We start from the raw sequence: 21859 nt of genomic DNA, 5'->3' as shown, positions 1-21859 counted from the left end.
GCCGGGCAGGGGGGCTGACCAGGGGGGTGGGATTTAAGGCAGGAGGAGAGGAAGGAGAGGGGGGGTGTGGGCGGTCAGGGAGGTGGGAAGGGAGAGGGGAGAGGAGGACCAGGAAGTGAGGTGGAGGGAGGGGGCAGGGGGCAGCACAATGCGCACAGAGCACCAACAAAACAAAACAGTAAACAATAAAAATATATTGGAAGCTTACTGAAGCCCAACGGGGCTTGGAAGGCAGCCTCACAGCAGGCCACACAGGGCTACGGGCGACCCCTCGATCCCACTCAGGCTCAACAAGGAAGCAAGCGTGAAGAGTGGTCGTCACGTAGTCCTGGAGGGACTACGAGGACACCCAATCAGAGGGGGGGTTGGTCGGCTGGCAGGGAGGTGGGAAGGGAGAGGGGAGAGGAGGACCAGGAAATGAGGTGGAGGGAGTGGGCAGGGGGCAGCACAATGCGCACAGAGCGCCAACAAAAAAAGCAGTAAACAGTAAAAATATATTGGAAGCTTACTGAAGCCCAACGGGGCTTGGAAGGCAGCCTCACAGCAGGCCACACAGGGCTACGGGCGACCGCTCGTTCCCGCTCAGGCTCAACAAGGAAGCAAGCGTGGAGAGCGGTCGTCACGTAGTCCTGGAGGGACTACGAGGACACCCAATCTTTTGGGCAGGGAGGCGGGAAGGGAGAGGGGAGAGGAGGACCAGGAAGTGAGGTGGAGGGAGGGGGCAGGGGGCAGCACAATGCGCACAGAGCGGCAACAAAACAAAACAGTAAACAGTGAAAATATATTGGAAGCTTACTGAAGCCCAACGGGGCTTGGAAGGCAGCCTCAGAGCAACTTTGTGATGGCAAGTAGGTCTAGGTCAAGAGTGGTGATGAGGTTGTAAATCTCGGGGGCGTGAGCGGGGAGAGATCGGGCGTTGATGAGGGCACATTTGAGGGCGTGGGGAGGCCTGATCTTTTTAGGGTGGAAGTGTGTGGGGGGAGCTGGTGGAGCGCAGAAGGGGGGTGGCTGAGGATGTGATAGGTTTGGTGGTAGGAGGTGAGAGAGTGCAGGTAGGTTGTGTGAGGAGGCTGTGGGGAGGAGTCAGGCGTGGTGGCGCGAGAGTGCCATGAGTGTGTATGGCCGTAGTGTTATGAGGGGGTGAATATGTGGTGGGGGTGCGGGAGCCTAGTTTGAGATTTCTACTAGCCATGATGTTGTGGACGCTTCAGTGTAGCAATGGCTTGGTGCATTCTCTAAGCTTGGAGTTCCTGAGAGCCTGGAGGGGCGGTAAAGGTGCAGATGGGGGTAGTGCTGGCTGACCTTGCGAGCTTGTGAGGATAGAGAGGTTAGAGGTGTGAGTTAGGTCTCATTGTGGTGGTGGGGTTTGAGTGCAGGAGTGTGGCTAGTGTGAGTATTACTACAATGAGGGGATGTAGTGAGAGACTGGTGTATGGAGTGTACTTGTGTGTAAGCATGTGTGGTGGCCGTGATAGCGTAATAGGATGCATTGGTGAGTAGGGGGCGTGCACGGCACAGATTGGGCAGAAATGCTTTATTGCACAATAGTGCCGCAATACAGTACAGGGCTGACTAGGCACAGCATAAATCAGCAGAAAATGCTTTTTAGCACAGTAGATCACTAATGCAGTACGGGAATTGGAGGACCTTCATGGTAGTACTAATTTTCATCTTAATACATGCTGTTTTATTAGGTTTAAAATGTTCACAAGTTCTTCATCAGCTTTTGCAGGATAAGGGCGTCATCACAATATGCCATAATGGCATGGGGAATGGAGGGGATATCCCTAAAAGAAAAGAGGGGGTACCATGTCACATCTGAGGATGCCTGTCCATCCCTGAGGGTCGCCTCCCCTCATGTGATCCTCCCTCGTACAGCCACCCACAGCGTCAGGATCAGGTGCTGTCGTCCCCTGGCCACATGAGTAGAGGCTACCTATGGGAAAGGAGTGATGACTTCATCAGATTCATCACGCATATCTATCATAGGTGGAGCTGCCCAGCTTAATGCTTCATAACTGAGCTTGAAATAATGGGAGTAGTCAAAGCGTGCCAGATCCCACAATGTGTGCATCAATAAGGATGGCAAGGTTTTTACTAAAGAATTAGCAGATCGACTGCTCCCCTCCATGGGTAGGCTGGTCCAGCCAGATCAGTCTGGCTTTATCCCGGGAAGAGCAAAGGAACCAAAGTTGTGAAGGCTGGCAAACATGGAGAAACAATATCTCGTAGCAATGGTGTTTTTGAACAAGGAAAACGCTTTTGATTCAGTGTTGTAAAAGTACATGTATGTTTTGCTTTGGGACTTAGATTCGGCAAACCCTTTGTCAGATTAACTATGCTGCTGCAAAACAATCTACACACAGTAGTGAAAACGAATCTGGACATCGAGTCATTGGAGTTGGACTAACCAAACTAATAGTTACATCAAAGGCATACGTACATCACTCAGTTTTGTCAAAAAAAGGGAGAAATTCCAATACCCGAGATCCTGCACTGGTTAAAATTCTGTGCTCTATCTTCCAATATTGTTCACTAATTCTGCATAAAAATCTCCCTTTTCAATTCAAGATAATGCTTTTGTTTTGGTCCATACTTTCCATTAACAGATAGACAATATTCCAATTGTAGATTTTCAAGTATGCATTTCTTCAGTATTTTACTATATTTAAAATATATTCACTCAAACTTAAATGGATGAAACAATAATCCTGAATAAAAATATCCTGTAATAGGTTTAGGGGACAGCTGGTAGACCTCTTCTACCTGAGGCGAGAAAGAATAATGCTTTCAGATCGGTTTTAGAATTAGAAGTTGGAGTCACAAACGCTGAAAGAAGGAAGTGGATGCCAACCAAAGGCAAAGCCCATGGCCCCCACGATAAGGAACTGAAAATCTCGATTAATGGCAGGTTGGTAGAGAACAAAAATTTGGTGGACAAATCACAAATGAGGAACGTCCTCTAGAAAAAAAAATTCCCCATCTGAAATCTATTAGTTCACTCAAGCTTTAAATTCTGCAGTATTCCAAACAGCTATGCATGCTGAGCTTAATTTAACAACAGATAACACATGAAACATCATAGTAATAACCATTTAAACAAATTAATTGGAACCACTGCTTTATATTTCTTTGAATATGATATTTGTATTCTAATGAAACAAAGTAGAAAACATACCTGGAGGAGAATTCCATGAATATGATTCTGCCGGATATATTGATCTGTGCAGTTTGGAAGGCACACAAGAAGAGTTACTACAGTCTTTGGCATATCATCAATCATAACAAAAGGAACAAGTGCACGGGCTGCCATCTCACGTGAACGGTAAACAGGGGAGTGTCCACATCTACAAAAGACACAAGAAAATGCATTAGATTCACAGACGTGTGCAATGGAATTATTCAAGTGACTCTGTAGTACAATCTTCATGTATGCTAATCATCGCTATTTATAGTAAAAAAAAAAAAAAGTAAGATCCTAATTGCCAGTTAGTCAGTTTCATTCATGAATCATTTGGCACCTAGAAGTGAATGTCTGAATTCAGCATAATATAGCATCCTACAAAAACCCTAAAATAATATAAATGAAATAATGCCTCTAAACCAGACATCCATATCGGAGTCTACACTATAAAGTAATGAATTTCAATAAATTGTTTTTTTTCCTAAACAACCTTTGTTTTTACATAGATGTATGTTTTGTAGATTTGTACTCTGTAACAGTAAACCAACACAACACACAAGACAGGTTAAGGCTCAACTACTTTATATCCACAAGCAATAGGTTGGATGGGGTAACATGATAGTGTTGTGACTTGGAGTCAGGGTTTCATCTACTTGTTCAATTTCTATTTTTGCACTTTTGTATTGCTCCCCCTCTTTTTGCATGTATGGTTTAGGTTCCCTCTCATACCCCTCGCAGGGGTTGGTGGGGAGGTTCTATGTGAAAATGTACCCAGGGAAATGAGGTCATGGGAAAAAGCAGTCAGCAAAACGTTGTTTTAAAAAATATATTCATTCAGTACAAGCAACGCAGAGTGTGAAAATGTTGCCAGTAATAAGGTCGCCAAAAAATGCTACTTTTAAATACACATAAGTACAAGGCTGTACACCTAACAATTAGCTAAACCTCTACTAAAACCTCCAAAATCACCATAACTCCATTCTAACCATTACCCTAACTCCAATTACAACCCTTAGGCTATGCTGAACTGGTAGCTAACACTAACCCTTCAGCGCACACAAGCATTTTATTTGAATGTGTCTTAATACAAAACACCAAATAAATAGAAAATGAACAGTGAACCTAATTCCAACCCCATCACCAGCTGGCCACAAATTCCAGAACCCTTTCCCTGACCAAATTACTTACCGTAGCCTTATCCTAACCACAGCTCTAACACTTACCCTAATGCTCACTCTACACAAACCTACAGGTTTATCCTAACCCCTAACCTACGCCAACATCACCAGCCCTCTCCAACCTTCCTTTCTCATGCTTTAACACTTACCCAAACTAGTGCTCTATTAACCCTAGCTCTACCCTAGCCCCCACCAGAACACTTACTCTGATGCTTAATCTACCTTTACCAAACCACAACATCACCAGCCCCTCCCACACCACCCTGACCCTAATCCGAACCCCTAACCATAAACCAGGAAATCACAAGCCCACTAAAACCCCTTAACCCTAACAATTACCCTAACAGGAGTCTGCAACTTTTGAATCTCCAGATGATTTGGACCACAACTCCCACTCCCATCAGTCCTAGCCATTATAGTCAATAGTGAGGGATAATGGTAGTAATAGTCCATAACAGTTGGAGAACCACGGGTTGCAGATCCCTGCCCTAGCAGCACTTCATTTTTTGGCTACTTTTCAGCTGCATTTTTGACAATTTTTTGCTATTCTACTTTTTCACTGCAGAGTATAGCATGCTGGAGTAAGGAGTCAGACAAAGGGGTGGCATGTTTACAACAATCTTTATTTAAATAATAACAAAAAAGGCCTACCTTCCCATATCTCTAAAGGGTTTTCTCTATCTAACTAAAGAAGAACTTAGGTGCTCGCTGTCAGGGTGGTTGTCAAACTCAAAATGTCCATCCTCTGTTGAAACTAACCTACTCTAGCCCTACAACTAGCAAAATAAATTAACAGAAACTGCTCCAGGAGAATGACTCCCTTCTCCTTGTGCAATGGAATCAGCCCTAGGGGCGTATTTCTATTAGTTTGTGATAATAGTTCAATTTCTGCACTTGTAGAGAATACCAGGAGAATTACTCTCTTCTACTGGCCCCACAGTTCAACAACTGCTAGCTCCTCCTGTTCGGTTTGGTCAGGCTCCAAGCTGCAGTTTAGTAATCTTTAGCCTTAGTTTCGGAATGACTCCCTTCTCTTGGTTCATTTGGTAGCCGTTGCCTAACTTTGGATAGTTTCCTGCAACAGTTTTTATCAACCTTTGCGCTTCTTTCCAGGCTTCTATTAGGGCTTGTTTAAAAGTCAAACACTCCTGTTTTCAACACACAGTTATTTCTCTTCTTTCTTTCCCCTCCTCTGGTCGGTGAACACAAGGGAAACTCTTCCCGTAGTATCCTTGATCTCTTCTAACACTCTGGCAAAGGAGAGAGTTCTTGTGGCATTCTATAGTCTGAATGTCTCTTTTGATGATAGAGTGTTGAGGGAGAGTACTCCCGATATGTTCTTTTCCTTGAGTACCTGACACAACTAAGAGTAGATCACTAGTGGTGTAATCTTCACACTTGATACTTTTATCAAGGGAGGCAAGGGAGATTACTCCTGAGGCTTTCTTTCCTTTCAATACTCTTGATACAATTACTTAGATGAGGAAGATTACTCCCAATATCATCTTCCCATTTGGTACCTCTGGCACAAGTAATGAAACAAGGGTGATTGCTCCTGATGCAGTCTTTACCTTTGGCTCTTTTGAGGCAATTACTAGAAGGCAGATTACTTCTTTAGCTTCAGCACCCTTCCCTAATCCCCTACTGCAGCTCCCTAGCTCCACGCTGCTGTTATTTGGCTCGGAGGGGTTCCCCGCCAGAAGGTATTGGCGCAGTTAATGGACCGTTTGGTCCACCTCCTCGATGTCACGCCAGAGTCGGTCGGTTTTCTGCTTCCAGTCAGGACAGCTCTGGGTTGGCCTGAAAAAGACTCCTGCAATCTGCTATCGGAGTCATCCCAACTGGAGGTTCCCTTCCCCAACAGCTTCTTGCTCCCAAAGTTTGAACTTCCCTGGTCTGCCAGGCTTCATTCTTGCGTCACCTCTCACGGGTCCTTTCTCTATTTTAATTTCCTTCAGCTGGGTCCTCCCCAGCCGAGTGTCACAGTCCAGTCTTTTGTTTGTGTCTATTGGGTATTCTTCATGCCTCCTTGAGGCCACCTCTTCCCAGTACCTTCTGTACTGCTTGCCAAAGGAGTAGTTTGTATAACTCCATCAATCTTCTTCTTCACAGTACTCCCGGAAGAGGACTTGAGAGAAGACTGTATGTCCATTTTAGTCTACCAAATCTTGGTGGTATTAATATTTACTTGAAGAAAGGAAGGTGTACTACAATAGCATACTGTAGTGCTTTCAGATTGTTTCTCAGCAGACATTATGGATTTCATAGACTCAAGAGCAGGAGGGGTTAGGGAGTTCCATCACGGAACGGTAGTCCTTGTCCCCATGAGGGGAGTATCTCTTTGTGAGGTCCCGCTTTCCGCCACCTCTTGAGGGAATGTTGCATAGCAGGATCACCTATTTACCTCACAGGGAAGGGCTCCCCCCTCCCACCCCCTCCGGGGAGAAGTGACGTGATCCCAAGAATCGTCACAAGAGGTATTTTCACCATAATTCTTTTACTGACAACATTTTCACTGGATACCCCCCTGGGCACTCCCTCCCACCCCCATGAACTAAACCTGGCACCTCAACACACAATTGTTTTTCGGAACTCATTTGAGATTGGATGGTAATGTATTTTTGAAGTAGGTGAGTTTTGCCAATTTTTGTAAGCGCATTTTCGCAGGAGCAACACACTTACAGAGTATATACCTTGAGATTTCAGTGAAAACATGAAAGCATAATTGTTCTTAAAAAGTGACAGGATGAATGAACTAGAAACCGTTTTAAGGGCCAATCTAAAGGGATACGTGTCCTTGTCAGAATTCCCTTAACTAACACACAGTCTCAGGGACTTAACACCAAGCATTCTTCTTAGCTTCTCAGTTAAAAGGATATAGCGACCAGCATGCTTCTTGGGCTAAGCATTTAGTCCTTGGCAGGCTTTCGCCCACCTTCAGAGTTTCTGGCTCCTATCAGGGTCTGAGATGTAGCCCTCAGATATTTTCTAGCTTTCTTCTTCTTTTCTTCTGCTACAAGTCAATCTGGGGAAAACCCCCACATCAGATTTTTAGCTCACTCTTTTCTTTTTGATATGGTCCATACCAGTGCCTGATATAATGCCCATAGCAGGCTTTCAGATCCCTTGATTCCTTTTGATCTGGTCTCCACCATTGCTTGGCATTAAGCCCTCAGCAGGCTTACATCTCTCTCTACTCTTTCTGATCTGGTCCCTGCCAGAATCTAATATAAAGACCAAGCAGCCTTTCGATCCCTCTGCTCCTTTTGATCTGGTCTCTGCCAGTGCCCTTGGCGATCAGAATCACCCTCACGGTGCCTTGAAGGCATCATCTCTAAATATTTAGGCAGTAGATCTTTATTAAATATTGATATCAAGCACAATCTTCCCTATTACAATCAAGTCCCTTAAGGTGGCAGGATTTAGTTTCTAATACTTAGGTTTGGCCTCCTTTGGTTTTAGATTGAGTATGAAAATTTAGAACGGAGATGGACTGCGCATCCTCACCTCAAATGAGTCTCCTGGAGGCATGCCACATCCACTTGTTCACCCTTCAATATTTGCAACAGATGGACTCTATTCTCTTGGGAGTTCAGTCCTCTAACATTGTATGACATTAACTTAATTGATCACAGATAATGTTAGAGCTTTCCTGGCATTGAGTAAGTGCATTACCTTTTCCCCAAACATACCAGCATGGGTTCAATAAACAATGACATGTAAATCAATAACAGAGATAAAGTGACTACTTCCAAATACTAATTTGTGCATCCTCACAACATTATACCTAGGATAACACATCAATAAAAATATCAACACAATAAATTGTGAGAGGTAAAGCAGGTGTATTCCAAACCCCTGGAACAGGGTGGGGTTCACCCTGTGGTCGGATCATACACTGCCTGCTATAGTCCCGGGTGTGTCCTGTTCAGCATGTGCATAATTGTGTAGTATTGGACTCTGAGTCCATGAAAGGACGAATACAGCCCTGAGTGGGGATCCCCTTCCATCTTTATTTCCCTTGCTTACTCTGGGTCAACATTTAATGTTAGGACAATTATCTATGCTCCCTCTTCTGGTGTGGTTCAAAGCCCATGCTTACCTGCCTTGGTAAACAGTAGACGGAATGGGAATGCCCATTTGTAGCTGACATTAGTCCGATGCAGCTGATCTTGGATCGGGAGAAATGCCTTTCTCTTTTGAAGGGTAGAGGCTGCTATGTCCTGGTAAATTAACTATATTGAGCTCGATAGGAAATAGTCCTGAGTGTTTTGGATTCCCGTAATGTGTTCTCCTTTATTGTATCTGTATGAAAATTTCATAATGATGTGAACGGGCTGCGTTTTTGAGCCCCTCCGGATGGGCCCCACTCTGTGGAGCCGATCCAGTGAAATGCTGTCTTTAGACACTTCCAGGAATATTTCTTTGAACAGTTTAGGTACCCAACCCTTGAGGTTCAACCCTTTTGTACCCTCCACCAAGCCTCTTATTGTTAGGTTTTTCTGCCCATGTCTGTTTTTTAAATCTTAAATTGTGGTAAGGAGGAGTTTTATAATTTGCTTGGTGTCCGCAAGTTCACCTTGTAGATGAATGAAATCGTCCTGCATGGACTGTATCATCAGTTCTGTGTCTCCAATCCTCGAATTAATGTGTTTCATACCCCATTAGAGGTTTGCCAGCATCTTACAAATGTACTCTGCTGCACCCTGGATTTCAGTTTGGCTGACTGAGTGATTTCTTCTTTCATCACTCTCAATCATTCTGTAAATCCTGCTTTGTAAGTGCTGAGGTCTGGGTTGGTGTGCAGTATTACATTATAGTTTTATCGAATCCGAAAAGGGACGATGACTGGGTGTTACTTTAATACTATCCCTACTGTGACGTTTACTGTACCCATGATACCTCACGCGTCAAGGTCCTCAGATTGTAATTTTTTTCTGACCCGAGGCTGCGTAGAGTATATAGTGAAGGGTGAAAGTAAAGAAATGTTTGAAAAACCTTACATACACGGTTCTGCCACGGATAATGTCTGTAGCTCCTTTACTCTTCGAATGGATGTAATCGCTATTAAAAAAAAGTGACCTTGTAAGTGAGATCTTTGAGGCTTGCTTTATGCATTGGATCAAAAGGGTGGCCCATGAGCCTGCTTAAGACAACATTGAAATACCAACCATGGGGTGGGTTTACAATTGGCAGGTAAAGTCATTTGACTCCTTCCATGAAGACTTTGTCAACTGGGACCCTCTACCAAGAGATTTTACTCTGAGCCTGAGAAGTGGTATAAGCAGATAGAGCTGCAATATGGACCTTTAATGAATTAAAAACAGGACACGAGTCTAATAAGTGGAATGAGTAGTGCACTATATGTGATGGAAACAAACAATAGGGAGGCAGTGTCTAGTGTTGGGTTTACCGGGTTCCTTTAGAATTTCCATGCATCTGACAGGCAAATTAAGGTGACCAAACTCAATGAAGGTCATTATGGGTTTGCCGGTTACCCGCCTGTAGTACCAGCGGGTTACCAGCAAACCCACCTTACTGTTACTGGCGCCCGACATCCAGGATATTACGGGTGCCGGCAGTAAGTTCACATTCCATGGAGTTCAATAGGACTCCATGGAATGAGTTCGCCACAATCACCTATCGGTGCCAGAGATTGGGGCAATTCTTTGATGGTAGGGGCCTGAACTTGTGGCAGGTCAGGCATTCCGGTAGTTACCTGCCCCTACCGGCAAATTCTGAGTGTGCCAGTCCGGTACAAATGCTGGATCCGGTATTGCTAGCATTTTTACCAGACTGGCACACTTGTAATGAGGCCCTATGACTTCAGGACACAAGCTGCTAAATTGGTTGCTTGAAGTTGAGAATGAAGGGTTAACTCCTGATTCTATGTCAACATATTGTAAGTACATGTTAAGTTTCATAGGTGGTCAAATGGAAATCTTGAGAAAGTGGGAAAGCCACATCCGACGAGCCCACAATGGAGCTATTAGGAGTATTGTTAACTTCTCTGGGTGCATCTTGTGGATTACTCTGTTCAACAGTGGGGTCAGAGAGAAAGCATTAGCAAAAATCCCTGACCATGGGATCCATACTGTGTTTTTCTTGGACTCCTTCTGTGGGAACCTGGAGGCATAATGTAGGCATTTTACGTTTTTCTTTTGCAGCAGATTTATGTCTGGTTGCCCCCAACTTGCAAAAATGTCACTTAGAATGTCCAAAAGTAACACCCGAGGGCATATATGTGCTTCTGCTTAGAGTGCCTGTTTAGCTGTGTTCCCCCTGGAACATGTTGGGATTGGAGATGTATTCCTCCTTGGAGGCTCCAGTTCCAAATCTTCTGTGCTAGTGTGGACAGACTGAGGGAGTAAGACCCGCCCTATTTGTTGATGTAAAACATGGCTGTTGTACTGTCTGTAATGATTAGCACATTCTTCCAAATTAACTGATATTGGATAGCCTGTAGCACCTTGAAAACTGGTAGCAACTCTAGGGTGTTATGTTTCATGGTAAGTTTGCATGGCCACATGCCCTGTGGTGTTTGGTGGAGACAATGGGCTCCCCAACCTGAGAGTGAGAGTGATGTTTCTGTTGTGATTGTAAGGTGTGCTGGTGGATTGACAAAATGTTTTACCTGTAACATGTTTTCTTTTGTCCACCATTGAAGAGCCAACACCAGTGTTTGCGAAACCACCAGTAGGCCGTCCCAATTGCTTTCTGCCTGCGACCATTGATTCGCTACTCTTGCATCTGACAGATAAGAAGCCTTGCATGTGGCACGATGAAGATGCAAGACCTAATCATGCCGAGAAGGCGCATAGCCTTTCTGACTGTTAGCTGTCACCCGACTGTATATCAAGGTATTTGTTGAATTAGGTCTTGAACCCTTTCGGTGGAGTGGAAGACTAAGGTGTCTTTTGTCCAAATGACTGCTCCCAAGAATTGTTTTTGCTGACTGGCGATTATGCTGGATTTTATGTTGTTGCTGAAAAACGCCCAATTTGTGCAGAACATTTGTTTTCTGCATGTTTATCTGACATATTTTGTATGTGTTTTCCTGTTATTAGCCAGTCGTCCAGATAAGGGTACACTGGAATACATTCTCTGTATAGGCGCGCTGCCACCACCGTTAGTACCTTTGTAAATATAGGAGGGGCTGATGTGATCCCAAAGGGGAGCACTTTGAATTGATAGTGTGCTTGACCCACCGGTATGTATGATTTGCAGGAAGCATTGAAATAGGAAAGTTTGCATCTTTCATATCTTGTGTTGCCATAAAGTCTCCTTTCTTGAGCATTTGGATGACTTTTGAAACATTGTCATCCAGAATTGTTGTGGATTTACATTTGTGTTTGTTGGCGTTAGGTCCAGCATTGGCCGTTTTGTTTTGCCTTTCTTTGGAACAAGGAAGTACACAGAATAAATACCCTTGTTTACCTCTGATGGTGGAAAGGGTTATACGGCTCCCTCTAGTAGCAATAAAAGTATTTCGCGTTGTAGAATCTGCAGATGTTCTACTGGTATCCTTCTGTGTCTTGGTGGGTGATTGCGTGGTTTTTCTTGAAACTCGATGCAATATCAATTTTTTACCCTTTGACAGCACCCACTTGTCTGTGGTGATTCCCTCCCATTCGTGGTTGAACACTGTTATCCGAACCCCTACTGAGGTGATATGGAAGGGGACCTAGAACAGGGCGTAATTTTTTTGTGGAAGCGGACAAACCTCTTGAGGTTTGTCCTCTCCCTCGGTTTCGGCCCCTTCTGAAATGAGGACTGAGTTTAAGACCGTTGTCCTTGGTTTCCCAACCATCAGGAGGAACCTGCACCAAAGGAGTAAGTTGTCTGTGCTGCAGACCTTGAATAGCTTTGGCCACAAAAACTTGTCGGCTTGATTGTGCTCCCCTCTGCTGAAAAGGCAGACTGCTTTGCCAAATAGAACCTCATTATCTATTGCCATTTTTACAAGGGTAGCTTGAATCTCGGCTGGAAAGTCTGAGTTCCTGAGTCACGCATGTCTTTTTAATAATGTGCCCTCTGCAATCATTCTCCCAGTAGTACCTGATGCGTCTAGGGTGTTTTTAAGTGCTGCATTAGCAGTCTGTTTCCCTTCTGATAAGGTTTTAAGTATTTCAGACTTTAGGGGCTCTTGGACATTAGCAGTAAGACCCTCTACATGGTCCCACCGATGTCTATTAAAACTAGCCATTAAAGCTATGTTTATTGGCAATGCGCATTTGATATGCTACAGAGGTTGCCTCATGTTTTTCCTTGGGCAAAAGCTTTTGACTTTCCTTATCAAGAGGGCCTCAGATTTATTTTATTTTTAATATTAATTGTTTTTTTATAACGCACCTAATACCATAGCCGAGTTAAGTTTCTAAGCGGGGATCCGGGATTCGAACCTCCATTGCTCTGTGTGGTCTTGCTTCCAAGACCAGTGCGTTGCCCCTGTGCTATCCTTCGTTCAGATGTAGCTAAAGGGTACATTATGTGATGAATCCTGCAGAGCCCTCACAAAGACCCTACCTAAAGTATCCTGCCAGATGGCATGGTGAAGGCAGCCACTACCTGATCCTAACCCTGGGGGTGGTATTAGACTGGAGCATCCCCGAGAGGAGAAGAACCGCAAGGGAATAGAAGTACTCCGTCGGGAGAGACACAGTATTTGTCTTCTCCAGAGGAAGAGATTTCAGTGATGGCAGAATATGTAATGGCTTGTTGTCTGAGTTAGGTTCCCTTTCCCAAAGCTATACATCTTGGTGGTTGTGAAAACTGTCATAATCAACATAGGAAACTGAATAACACATTTATCAAGAGTAAGACTTCCCTTCACAAAGTTGCCCACGTGTATGATAGTAAAAACTATTGTAATCAACAGTAGAATAATAGATGTGGGCATCAGAACATTCATACTTTCATTTCTGATTAAATTAACTTTGCTTCAACTTCAAATTCGTATCAACAATTGAGTCCCCTTAAAACTCTTTTTGAAGATGTAATTAATGATAGGAGTGAATTGAGTAAATTTGAAAATGATATTCTGAATAAAAGAAGTAATCTGAACATTGGGGAATTGAAGTCTTACAATGCCCAAAGTACAGGGACGAGGGACGAGGGAGAGGGATTCAGAGGAACAAGAATGCCAAGTGCATTTAAGTGGTTCTAATGACCCGCACCTAAGTGGGGCCTTTGAGTATATAGGGCCTCCTCAGGTGCAGGCCATTAGAAGTAGAAGGTGGAGTGACTGCAGAGACTCCAGGTTGCAGTGGCAGCAGCAGAAGAAGGAAAACAGAGCTGTCGGTATCTAAAAGCAGATGATGGTCCAGAGAGTGTCTCCAACTTTGATGCCTTGAATGCAGAGGTTGCATGACCCAAATTGTAGTGAAAAGCCTTCTCCCTTTTGGTGGCCTTGAATGCAGAGGTTACACAGTGGGAAACGTTATTGTTAAAAGCCTTCCTCCGCTTTGAGGGCCTTGAATGCAGAGGTTGCGATGCGGGAAGCGTGACTGAGAAAAGCTGTCCCCCAGAAGAGAGAGGATCATTGTAAGGTGTGCTCTTCCGGTGGCAGGCGAGCACCAGAGTGTTACTGGAGCAAGGAACACTCCTCTCCTGACCGGCACAGGCCATGGGAAGTGAAACAAAGCAGTTTGTCATGCAGAAGGAGGTGGAGGAAGCAGAAGGCACTCTGGCAGTGGAGAGAGTGGCGCATATGCAGCAACCGGTGAGTTCAACACTGTTGGGTTACCCCGGTACGCTCCGTAATTGCCTGCTGGCCATTAATAGTCATTTTGAATAGCAAACTGATATAAAGAAGTTAAAGTGGCAGAAAAAGAACTTTGTGAACATAAAAGAAGGTTATAATTGCACTTATAAAGGTCAAAGTCATTGCCAAAGCCAAAAGAAGCAAGCTAATTATAAACCGTATTGCCGGAGTGAGAAAAAGGCAATAGTTGGAAAAGACCCCAACAAGCATTGTCTAAGCCAAAGAAGAGCAAATGTGATAGAGAGGCATTATCAGCATTTGGTTGATGTCAGAGTGGGTAAACAAAAGTGGCAGGAAAGCAGACCTCCTGATAGAAAGCATTCAGGAGGAGAGGAGCATAGCCTGCATTGCATGTCGCAATCACAAGAGTGGAACAAATAGCACCAATGTGTATAATGTCTTCCCAGAAGAAGTGGTCAATACTGATGTTGCTGAGTCAAAAGATTTTACTTAACTGTTGGAAGTGAAATTTTACTACTTGTAGTAGTTTGATGATATGATGAGTCATTTACAACATGCCTACACACAACTGTTTCTAGGCGCGACAAGACAAGGTAGGGAAACAAAAAATCTGACTAGGCCTTGTGTCAGTCAGATCGTGCAAATGCAGGGGGCGAGGAAGAGGAGAAATGTGAGGAGGAGGGAAGGGGAAGTGCAATTAGGTTAGCACTGCTCTGAGTAATTGCAGCCAGGGAAGCCAGCTCTGGGTAAGTGCAAGGAGGGAGGGGACTGTACGGTTACAGATACAACCCCTAAGTGCACGGTACACCCGGAGGCAGTGCAGGTGCTACAGGTAGCGGAGGAGCCTGGTGCCCATTGAGGTTCTGAGGGTAGCAAGGCAACCAGTCGGGGAGGGGGGAGACAGAGAGAGAGAGAGAGAGAGAGAGAGAGAGAGAGAGAGAGAGACTTGAGTTGTTTCCAGAACTGTTTTCAGCTCATCTGCTTCATGAAATAATAGTCTACTGAGTGAGAAACCTCATAAGGTGTACTCTCGCGACCCGTATGTTAGTGCTATTAAGGTTGGCAATGGTTTTCTTATTTTATCATTTTATTCTTGTGTCGCAAGGATGTAGGTCAACATGGAGACATAGAGTCCCTCAGCTCCGTTTGTAAAGTAAGCAGTAGTTTGTTTGTGCCTACACCTCTTTCCGCCAAATTTCTGATGTAAATGAATAAAAGTACGTAGTCAAGTTTCTTCAAGTATATTTTCTTAATTTATTTGATATATGTTCTGCCCATATGGATGACACATGTTTCGGCGTTTCATTGGCGCCTTTTTCAAATCCGGGCTGAATGCAAGCATAACATGTAATAAAACAAAACACAAAATATAACATATGAAATAGCATTTTAGCATATTTTGTAACATTTAGTAGTTAGAATAGTGACTTAGGCTGTGTAGTATATCCTTTTAGCATTCTCAAATTGCATGAACACCTAAAAGTGCAGCACCTCTTAGTTACCTCAAATGGTTAAAAATAAATCCATTACAGTGACTATGTTAGTTTTTTAAAATTAAATTTGTGCAATCCGAAAAAGAAGTAAGTATGGGATGGCATGGACCTAACAATTTTTGGCTGTCAGAAAAGCATGTAAATTTGTTTTCTTACCCTTATTGAATGTAGTGCGAATCTCCCTTTCCTTATTTCCGAGAATTAGTTTTTAGTTGAAGTGTATCACGGTAGTTCCAGGGTTAAATCCCACCTAAAACAAATTTGGTTGTTCTATTATGCTAACATTAGCTTTTTAACCTTCTATCGGATTGATTCTTTATGCATGATTCCCTGGCATATATTTAGACACATTTTAAACTCTAGTAAGCATGACTAGTAACATCTTTCTCATTGCATTTGTGTAAAAAGTGCTATTCATATTTGCAATCCTCCAATCGCATTACATATCCTTGGTCTCATGCATTCTGTTACTCTAGCGGTCACTAGGAATTACTTTTTCAGTTACAATGACTGGTAACCAATTTGCTCCCCATTTTTGTTTACCAAAACACCCTTTCGCGTGAGTTTGAAATCCCAACCAAAATATATTTTGTTTATGCCACTCGGCATCAAGCGTGCTGAATTCTACATTGAGCATGCTTGTAGCGGTGGTCTTTCCACCCCTTAAAAGCGCTTACCTACAAAATTCTCTTGCTCATGCCTCAAGCATCGGGGGTCCTGTTTTGGTTCTGGCAAATCCTTGTTCATAAAGAGTTACAGATTGCTAGCCCCTCTTTCCTTTTGTTCATTTGCAAAATTCGGCGGCCATACTTTGGGCTGAGTTTTAGTACGTAAGTCCTTTTTTCCTTTTTGATGTTTAAAATGATCTGTTGCATTTGTGTTTAGTGTAACATTGATTTGAATTTAAACTTCCGTATTTATCTTGCGCGGCTGATCTGTTACTTATTATTATGTCCAAATTTACAAAAATTAAAGTTAAAGGAGTTACTAATTTTTCACTATGTTTATTAGTATTTTTTTCCTTCCCCCCCCCGCAATCTCTTTATATTATGTATACCTAAGACAGTTTCCTGTTGGGAATGGTGCATTATGGTAACTTTAGTTTTCTTCATTGACCATTATTTTCTCACTATATTTTATTAGCATTCTTTTTCACAATTTCAGAATGGTGCATTGTGGTACCTGTGGTTTGATGTAAATTTCGCCTCTCTCATCTGTTTAACTTTCATCTTGTCGGGGGGAAATTCTGCCGGGTCGGCCGGGCCGTCCGCAGACCTCCGGGCAGGGAGGCCCCAACTCCTCCCGTATATCCCAGATGAGATAGAGTATGAGACACACACAAGGAGCAAGGCGACTCTGCTGTTTATTTATACAAAACGGCAGGGATGGGTCAAGGAGCGTACGCGTCCGTCCTGACACACACACAATCGTGGGGCTCGCAGGCCCTTTTTACTGCATTATGACGCGCTACTTGCGTCACTTCAGAAAGTTAACAAAAAACCTATCGCCACTCTTAATTGGTTGCTCGAGTGGTAGGGTTAGTATAGTACACATATAGAGAATGATATTAGTGGACAAGGTGTAGTCAGGTGGTATATCTGGGTTGTCCCTACAATTAGATACATAAGAATTGTTACATGAAGACTCCTGAGGATTGGCTAATATTACTGACGTCTGAGATAAGAGCCCCATGTTCTAATTGGTGCACTCGTGAGCTTCCCAGCCTGGGACCACCGTTTTTCCCAGCTCTCGGTGTACCTGTGTTTGCAACAATGTTTCAATATGGGTACGTGCAGACAATGTGAGGATTTATTCATAGGTGGAAGGCTGACCGCTCCCACTGTAGCAGGTGTCCATTGAGCCTTTCAAGTGTCTCGTAGTGAGGGACCCAGACGCCTTTTCTCTCCTGGGTTTTGGCATCTCGTCAGATTCGGCTTGGTCACGTGAGGCGGGACCGTGTTTGAGGCAGAATTCTGCACAATTAATATTGCTTTTCCACTGTGTGTCTGGTTTAATTTGTAGATATGACTTTAACGTTGGTACGCGGAGTGCGAGGTTGCAACATCGTGCCTTTGATGATTTGTTCTTGGATGTGGGTTTGCAACATTGCGACCTTGGCTGGTTGCTCCACCGGGTTCTTTTTGCAGGATCAGCAACCTGACTCTTGCTTTGTTAATGTCCATGGGAGCTCTTGTTTGAGGCCTACTCGGGCCTGGTGCTTAAGTAGTCTGTTTGGTGCATAGGTGCTTTAGATTATAGTAGCATACATTTCCATGACCAGTATCGTGTTTCCATTATACCTCTCATGGTGGTAACGGGTTTCAAGGGAAGCGTGAGCAAGCGTTATAGATGAGTTCATGATGCATCTTGCGTTTCTGCATTCTGAAAGCCTATGTAAAAATAATAAAGATGCACGTCCGTGAATATGCCTGTCGCCTACGTCAGAGCACTGAGTATGTTCTTCGTGTAGATTGGTGTGGAAATGTTAAGTGTGTATACTTGTACAGATGTGCTTCCCGTTGTCTAGGTCGTCATGGCATCTCTAACGACGTGTGGTTTTTAGTCTAGCTGATCCGAGCCGCAGGTGTCGGCATGGCCAGTGCGGGCTGCTGGGCAGGCAGGTGGACACATCCGTATGTTCCTGTACCAGGGTACCTGGTCGTCTGGTAAATGGACAAACTCTTCTCGCGGCGGGTGTCTGGGCCGTGACCCTCTAGGCCAAGCGCGAGAGGTGAAGGACGGGAGCCTGTTCTTCCATTCTCCCACTTCAGTCCCCCCTCTGGTCGACCTGTCGACCACAAACATATCCTTCTCGTTATCTCCTCTTACCCTCCATATCTTAGTTATCCCTCCGAGATGTCCATAATGGTTTACATGATCTTCAAATGACCAATACATGTATTCACATGTTCCTCCAGGAGTACAGTATACCCATCTTCCTATGTAGCTCCTGGGGTTCCTTGGGTTCTCAATCTTCACTGATGGTGGGTCTAGATGATTGGTGATGATTTGGGTGCGCAACTTCTCCCTTTCTTGTATTATCACACCTGTATGCTGGCCGTCATCTGCTGGCATTAAGGGGTGCATTCCCACCATTTCCAGCAACTCGTCAGTCGTGCGTGCTTTCCGGGCCTTCCAAAATCTAATTATGATCAGGGTAGCTCCAGCCAAAATAGCACATCCCACTATTATTTTCAGTCCATCTGACAGCCAAGATGGCATCCATGACCATAATAGTGAAAACCAGCTCTTATCCTTGTTTACACCGTTACTTTCGTCCATCATTTTGGAGTGCATCTGGGCCAATTGTGAAACTGCTTCTGTCAGTGTACCATTGTCAGCATCGTTGGCAGGTATGAACGTGCAGCAAGATTGTCCTATTTTTGCACAAACTCCTCCTTCCATTGCTGTGAGAAGGTCCAATACATATCTGTTCTGGAGTGCTACCATCCTTACAGCTCGCAGCTCCTCTTTAATTGCGTTGAACCCATTCACTGTTGAATTGATGGTCATCATTAGTTCCCACCTTGTTATTTGGAGCCATTTTGCGTTTGCGTATGCCTGCAGTCCCGGATGTATTATTGAGGAGAAGAACATTGCTGCTCTGCTGAATAGTCTGTGTTCTGGCGGTATTGATGTTAGTTCCGTTTCCGACCTTCCCCACAGGTAATTTCCTGTCAATGGCTCTCCTTGTCTTTTTCTCCTGTTTAGGACAGTATCATTGCTGTTGGTCCTGTTTCCTTGCTCCTTCTGAAGTGGTGCAGATCTCTTTCTTCTCTTATCCCCTTCATCCATTTTAGGAAATTTCGCCACATCGACATGCTTCTTAGGTACCACTAGTGATGGTACATTGACGTGTACCATTGTGCACACACCATTCCACAGGGGAGGCAGTGTATGATATGCCTTTTCCCCACAGGCCCAATAATGGTCCATTATTACTGCTGTTCCCGCTCCCCCCTCAGGCAACTCCATCACGCTTGCACAATTGGTGTTATATCCTACGTCCACCTCTCCTTTATGCTGGTAGCATACTTTAGGCGCAGTCAATGGTAGTATAGTTATCGGGTCTTCATCTTCTTCTACCCACGTGAGCATTGGTACATACTTGATCCACGTCGTCCAACATCGATGATTGTGTGTCTCGATAGTTGAGATAGTTTCTTTTGTTACCATGTTGCTGCCAATCACTCCTATCTCCCAGCTGTTGCCCAGGAACACTTTTCCTGTTATCGTCAGTAGCGGCCTCTCCCAACATCCTTGTTTACCCGGAACTTCAGTTGCGTACCAATCACATGGTAGATACTGCAGTGTTACCGTCTTTGTTTCTCCTTTTGCAGGGCCACTTGTTATGTACCTGAATGCTTCAGCATGTAAACTGGTCTTGTGATAACTCAGATAGGTCTTGAGGAAGTTGTTTTCATATGGGTATGAGTCTCGTGTTTTCCATGTCATGTGCACTACTGTTCCTTGAAATCTTCCTTTCGTTTGGAACAGGGCCAAATATATTATGCACTGTGCTGTTTTTTCATCTATTTCTGTGGCAACAAATGTTCGTGAAGCGCTCATGGCGTATGGTATTAATGAGCAAACGTAACAGCTATCCTCAGTTGTCTGCTTACCAATGCGGGTCATGTGTTGGTACCATATGTTGTTTGTGACGTGTGCTGAATCTTGTACATAATTATCAATACCTTTATTGTCTGAGTACGTGCTGCGTTTAACTCTATTTTGCTTGGGTGCAAAATTACTATTACCACCTGACGTAACACCTGTTGCAGCAGGGGACGGGGGTATATTAAGTTTGGGTGCAGCAATAAAATCAATAGCATAGCTGTACTGCCAGACAGAGGCAGCCAAGAACCCGGTGATAATAAAAATCCCTATTATTTTTATTACATATGCTAATTTCACCGGCATTTTGCTCTTACCTTGCTGCGGTCCTGGCAGCTTATTCTTGCGACGTTACAGTTGCCCTCCTAAAAATTCTCAAAAGTGCTCGTTATTAAATGTTAGTTTTGTTTCCTTTAAGCTCTCCCTATCAAGTAGTCATTCAGTGCCCAGGCGAAGAGCTGCTCCCACGCTACTCTAAGTGATGGGTCTCTTAGGACCGGCAAGTATGGGCGGAGGTGGGGCATGTAATATTCTATGGCCAGGAGGAAGGCTGTGTAGTATACACGTACCCTTCTCCTTTTTAAGTATGTTGGCCTCTTTATTTCGTATACAAATTGGTGTGACAATTCTTCTGGGTAGTTATCGTCTGGCAGCACCATCTACACCTGCACACTGAACTTGTTAATTAGCTTTTCTTAACAATACAATATTACGCAGTTCCTGTATGTGCGAGAGAAAAAGAGAACATTCACGTGTTTACATGTGTATTGGTGCAAGCAATGTCCTTCAATTTTAGTTACAACTGTACTTAGCAGTCAATGGGGGGGGTTTGCGCTCAGATGGCGGAAGTATTTTTACTCTTTGAGCGAGTGATCATGGGGTGGGCAGTATGGGGGTCACCCCCTTCTTCGTCAGTTATTGTCTCCGAGGGAACAATTGGGTCGTTGTCTGTGGTGGAACTTTCTTCCGCTGTCGGCGATGTTGTTGCTGTTCTTCCAATGGACCTGTCGTTGGCGCTGGGGCGGGTCTGCAGTTTGTAGATCTTTACGTCATGTAGGTGGTTCCAGGCACGCTTATCCTTTAGTTTTACTGCTCTTGTTGATACGTCCTCTACCAGATGGGGGCCAGTGAACCTCTTCTCGTGCCACCTTCTATTGAAATTGCGAAGTAGTACGTGGTCACCTTTGGCAAGTTTGCACGAGTTCTCCTTTCCCAATTCCGTACTTTCGTCTTTTTCTTGATTGCTGGTAGACCCGCCCCGTGTGCGCTCGAGCTGTTGAGACACAAACACGACACTAGTAATCAAAGAAGACACATATTGATACATTTCATCTCCTAACACATTCGCTGAACTTTCGTTATCGGTGAATGCCCTTGACGTTGGTGTTAGGGGAAGGCGCATTTGACGTCCAGTAACCACTTCGTGAGGGGTGAGGTGGTGGTCGGACCCTGGCCTGTTTCTAAGTTCAAACAATGCTAACGGAAGGCAATACAACCAACTTTTCTTTGTTGTTTGTTGTATTTTAGCAATTGCCTCCTTCAATAGGCCATTCAGGCGTTCACATACACCATTAGCCTGTGGGTGGTATGCACATGCAAATTTGTGTTTAATGTTCAGCAGGGATGTAATATGCTGGAACATTTCATTTGCGAAATGGGGGCCGTT

The 21859-nt window shown here is 44.2% G+C and overlaps 1 protein-coding gene across 3 annotated transcripts in view; it reads right to left on the bottom strand.

Annotated features, from left to right (window-relative positions):
* The window catches only part of THADA (THADA armadillo repeat containing), a 2999906-nt gene that overhangs the window by 871669 nt on the left and 2106378 nt on the right, over positions 1-21859 (bottom strand). For all 3 annotated transcript variants that reach the window (XM_069608464.1, XM_069608463.1, XM_069608465.1), the window contains exon 29: positions 3179-3347. In XM_069608464.1, the coding sequence (XP_069464565.1) occupies positions 3179-3347 (169 nt within the window). The remainder of the gene's footprint in view (positions 1-3178; positions 3348-21859) is intronic.

The sequence above is a fragment of the Ambystoma mexicanum genome, chromosome 4q (genome assembly GCF_040938575.1).
Source record: "Ambystoma mexicanum isolate Mex_15411 chromosome 4q, UKY_AmexF1_1, whole genome shotgun sequence".
Lineage (NCBI taxonomy): Eukaryota > Metazoa > Chordata > Amphibia > Caudata > Ambystomatidae > Ambystoma > Ambystoma mexicanum.
The sequence above is the reverse complement of the archived record's forward strand: the minus strand, read 5'-3'. Positions and strand labels throughout refer to the sequence as shown.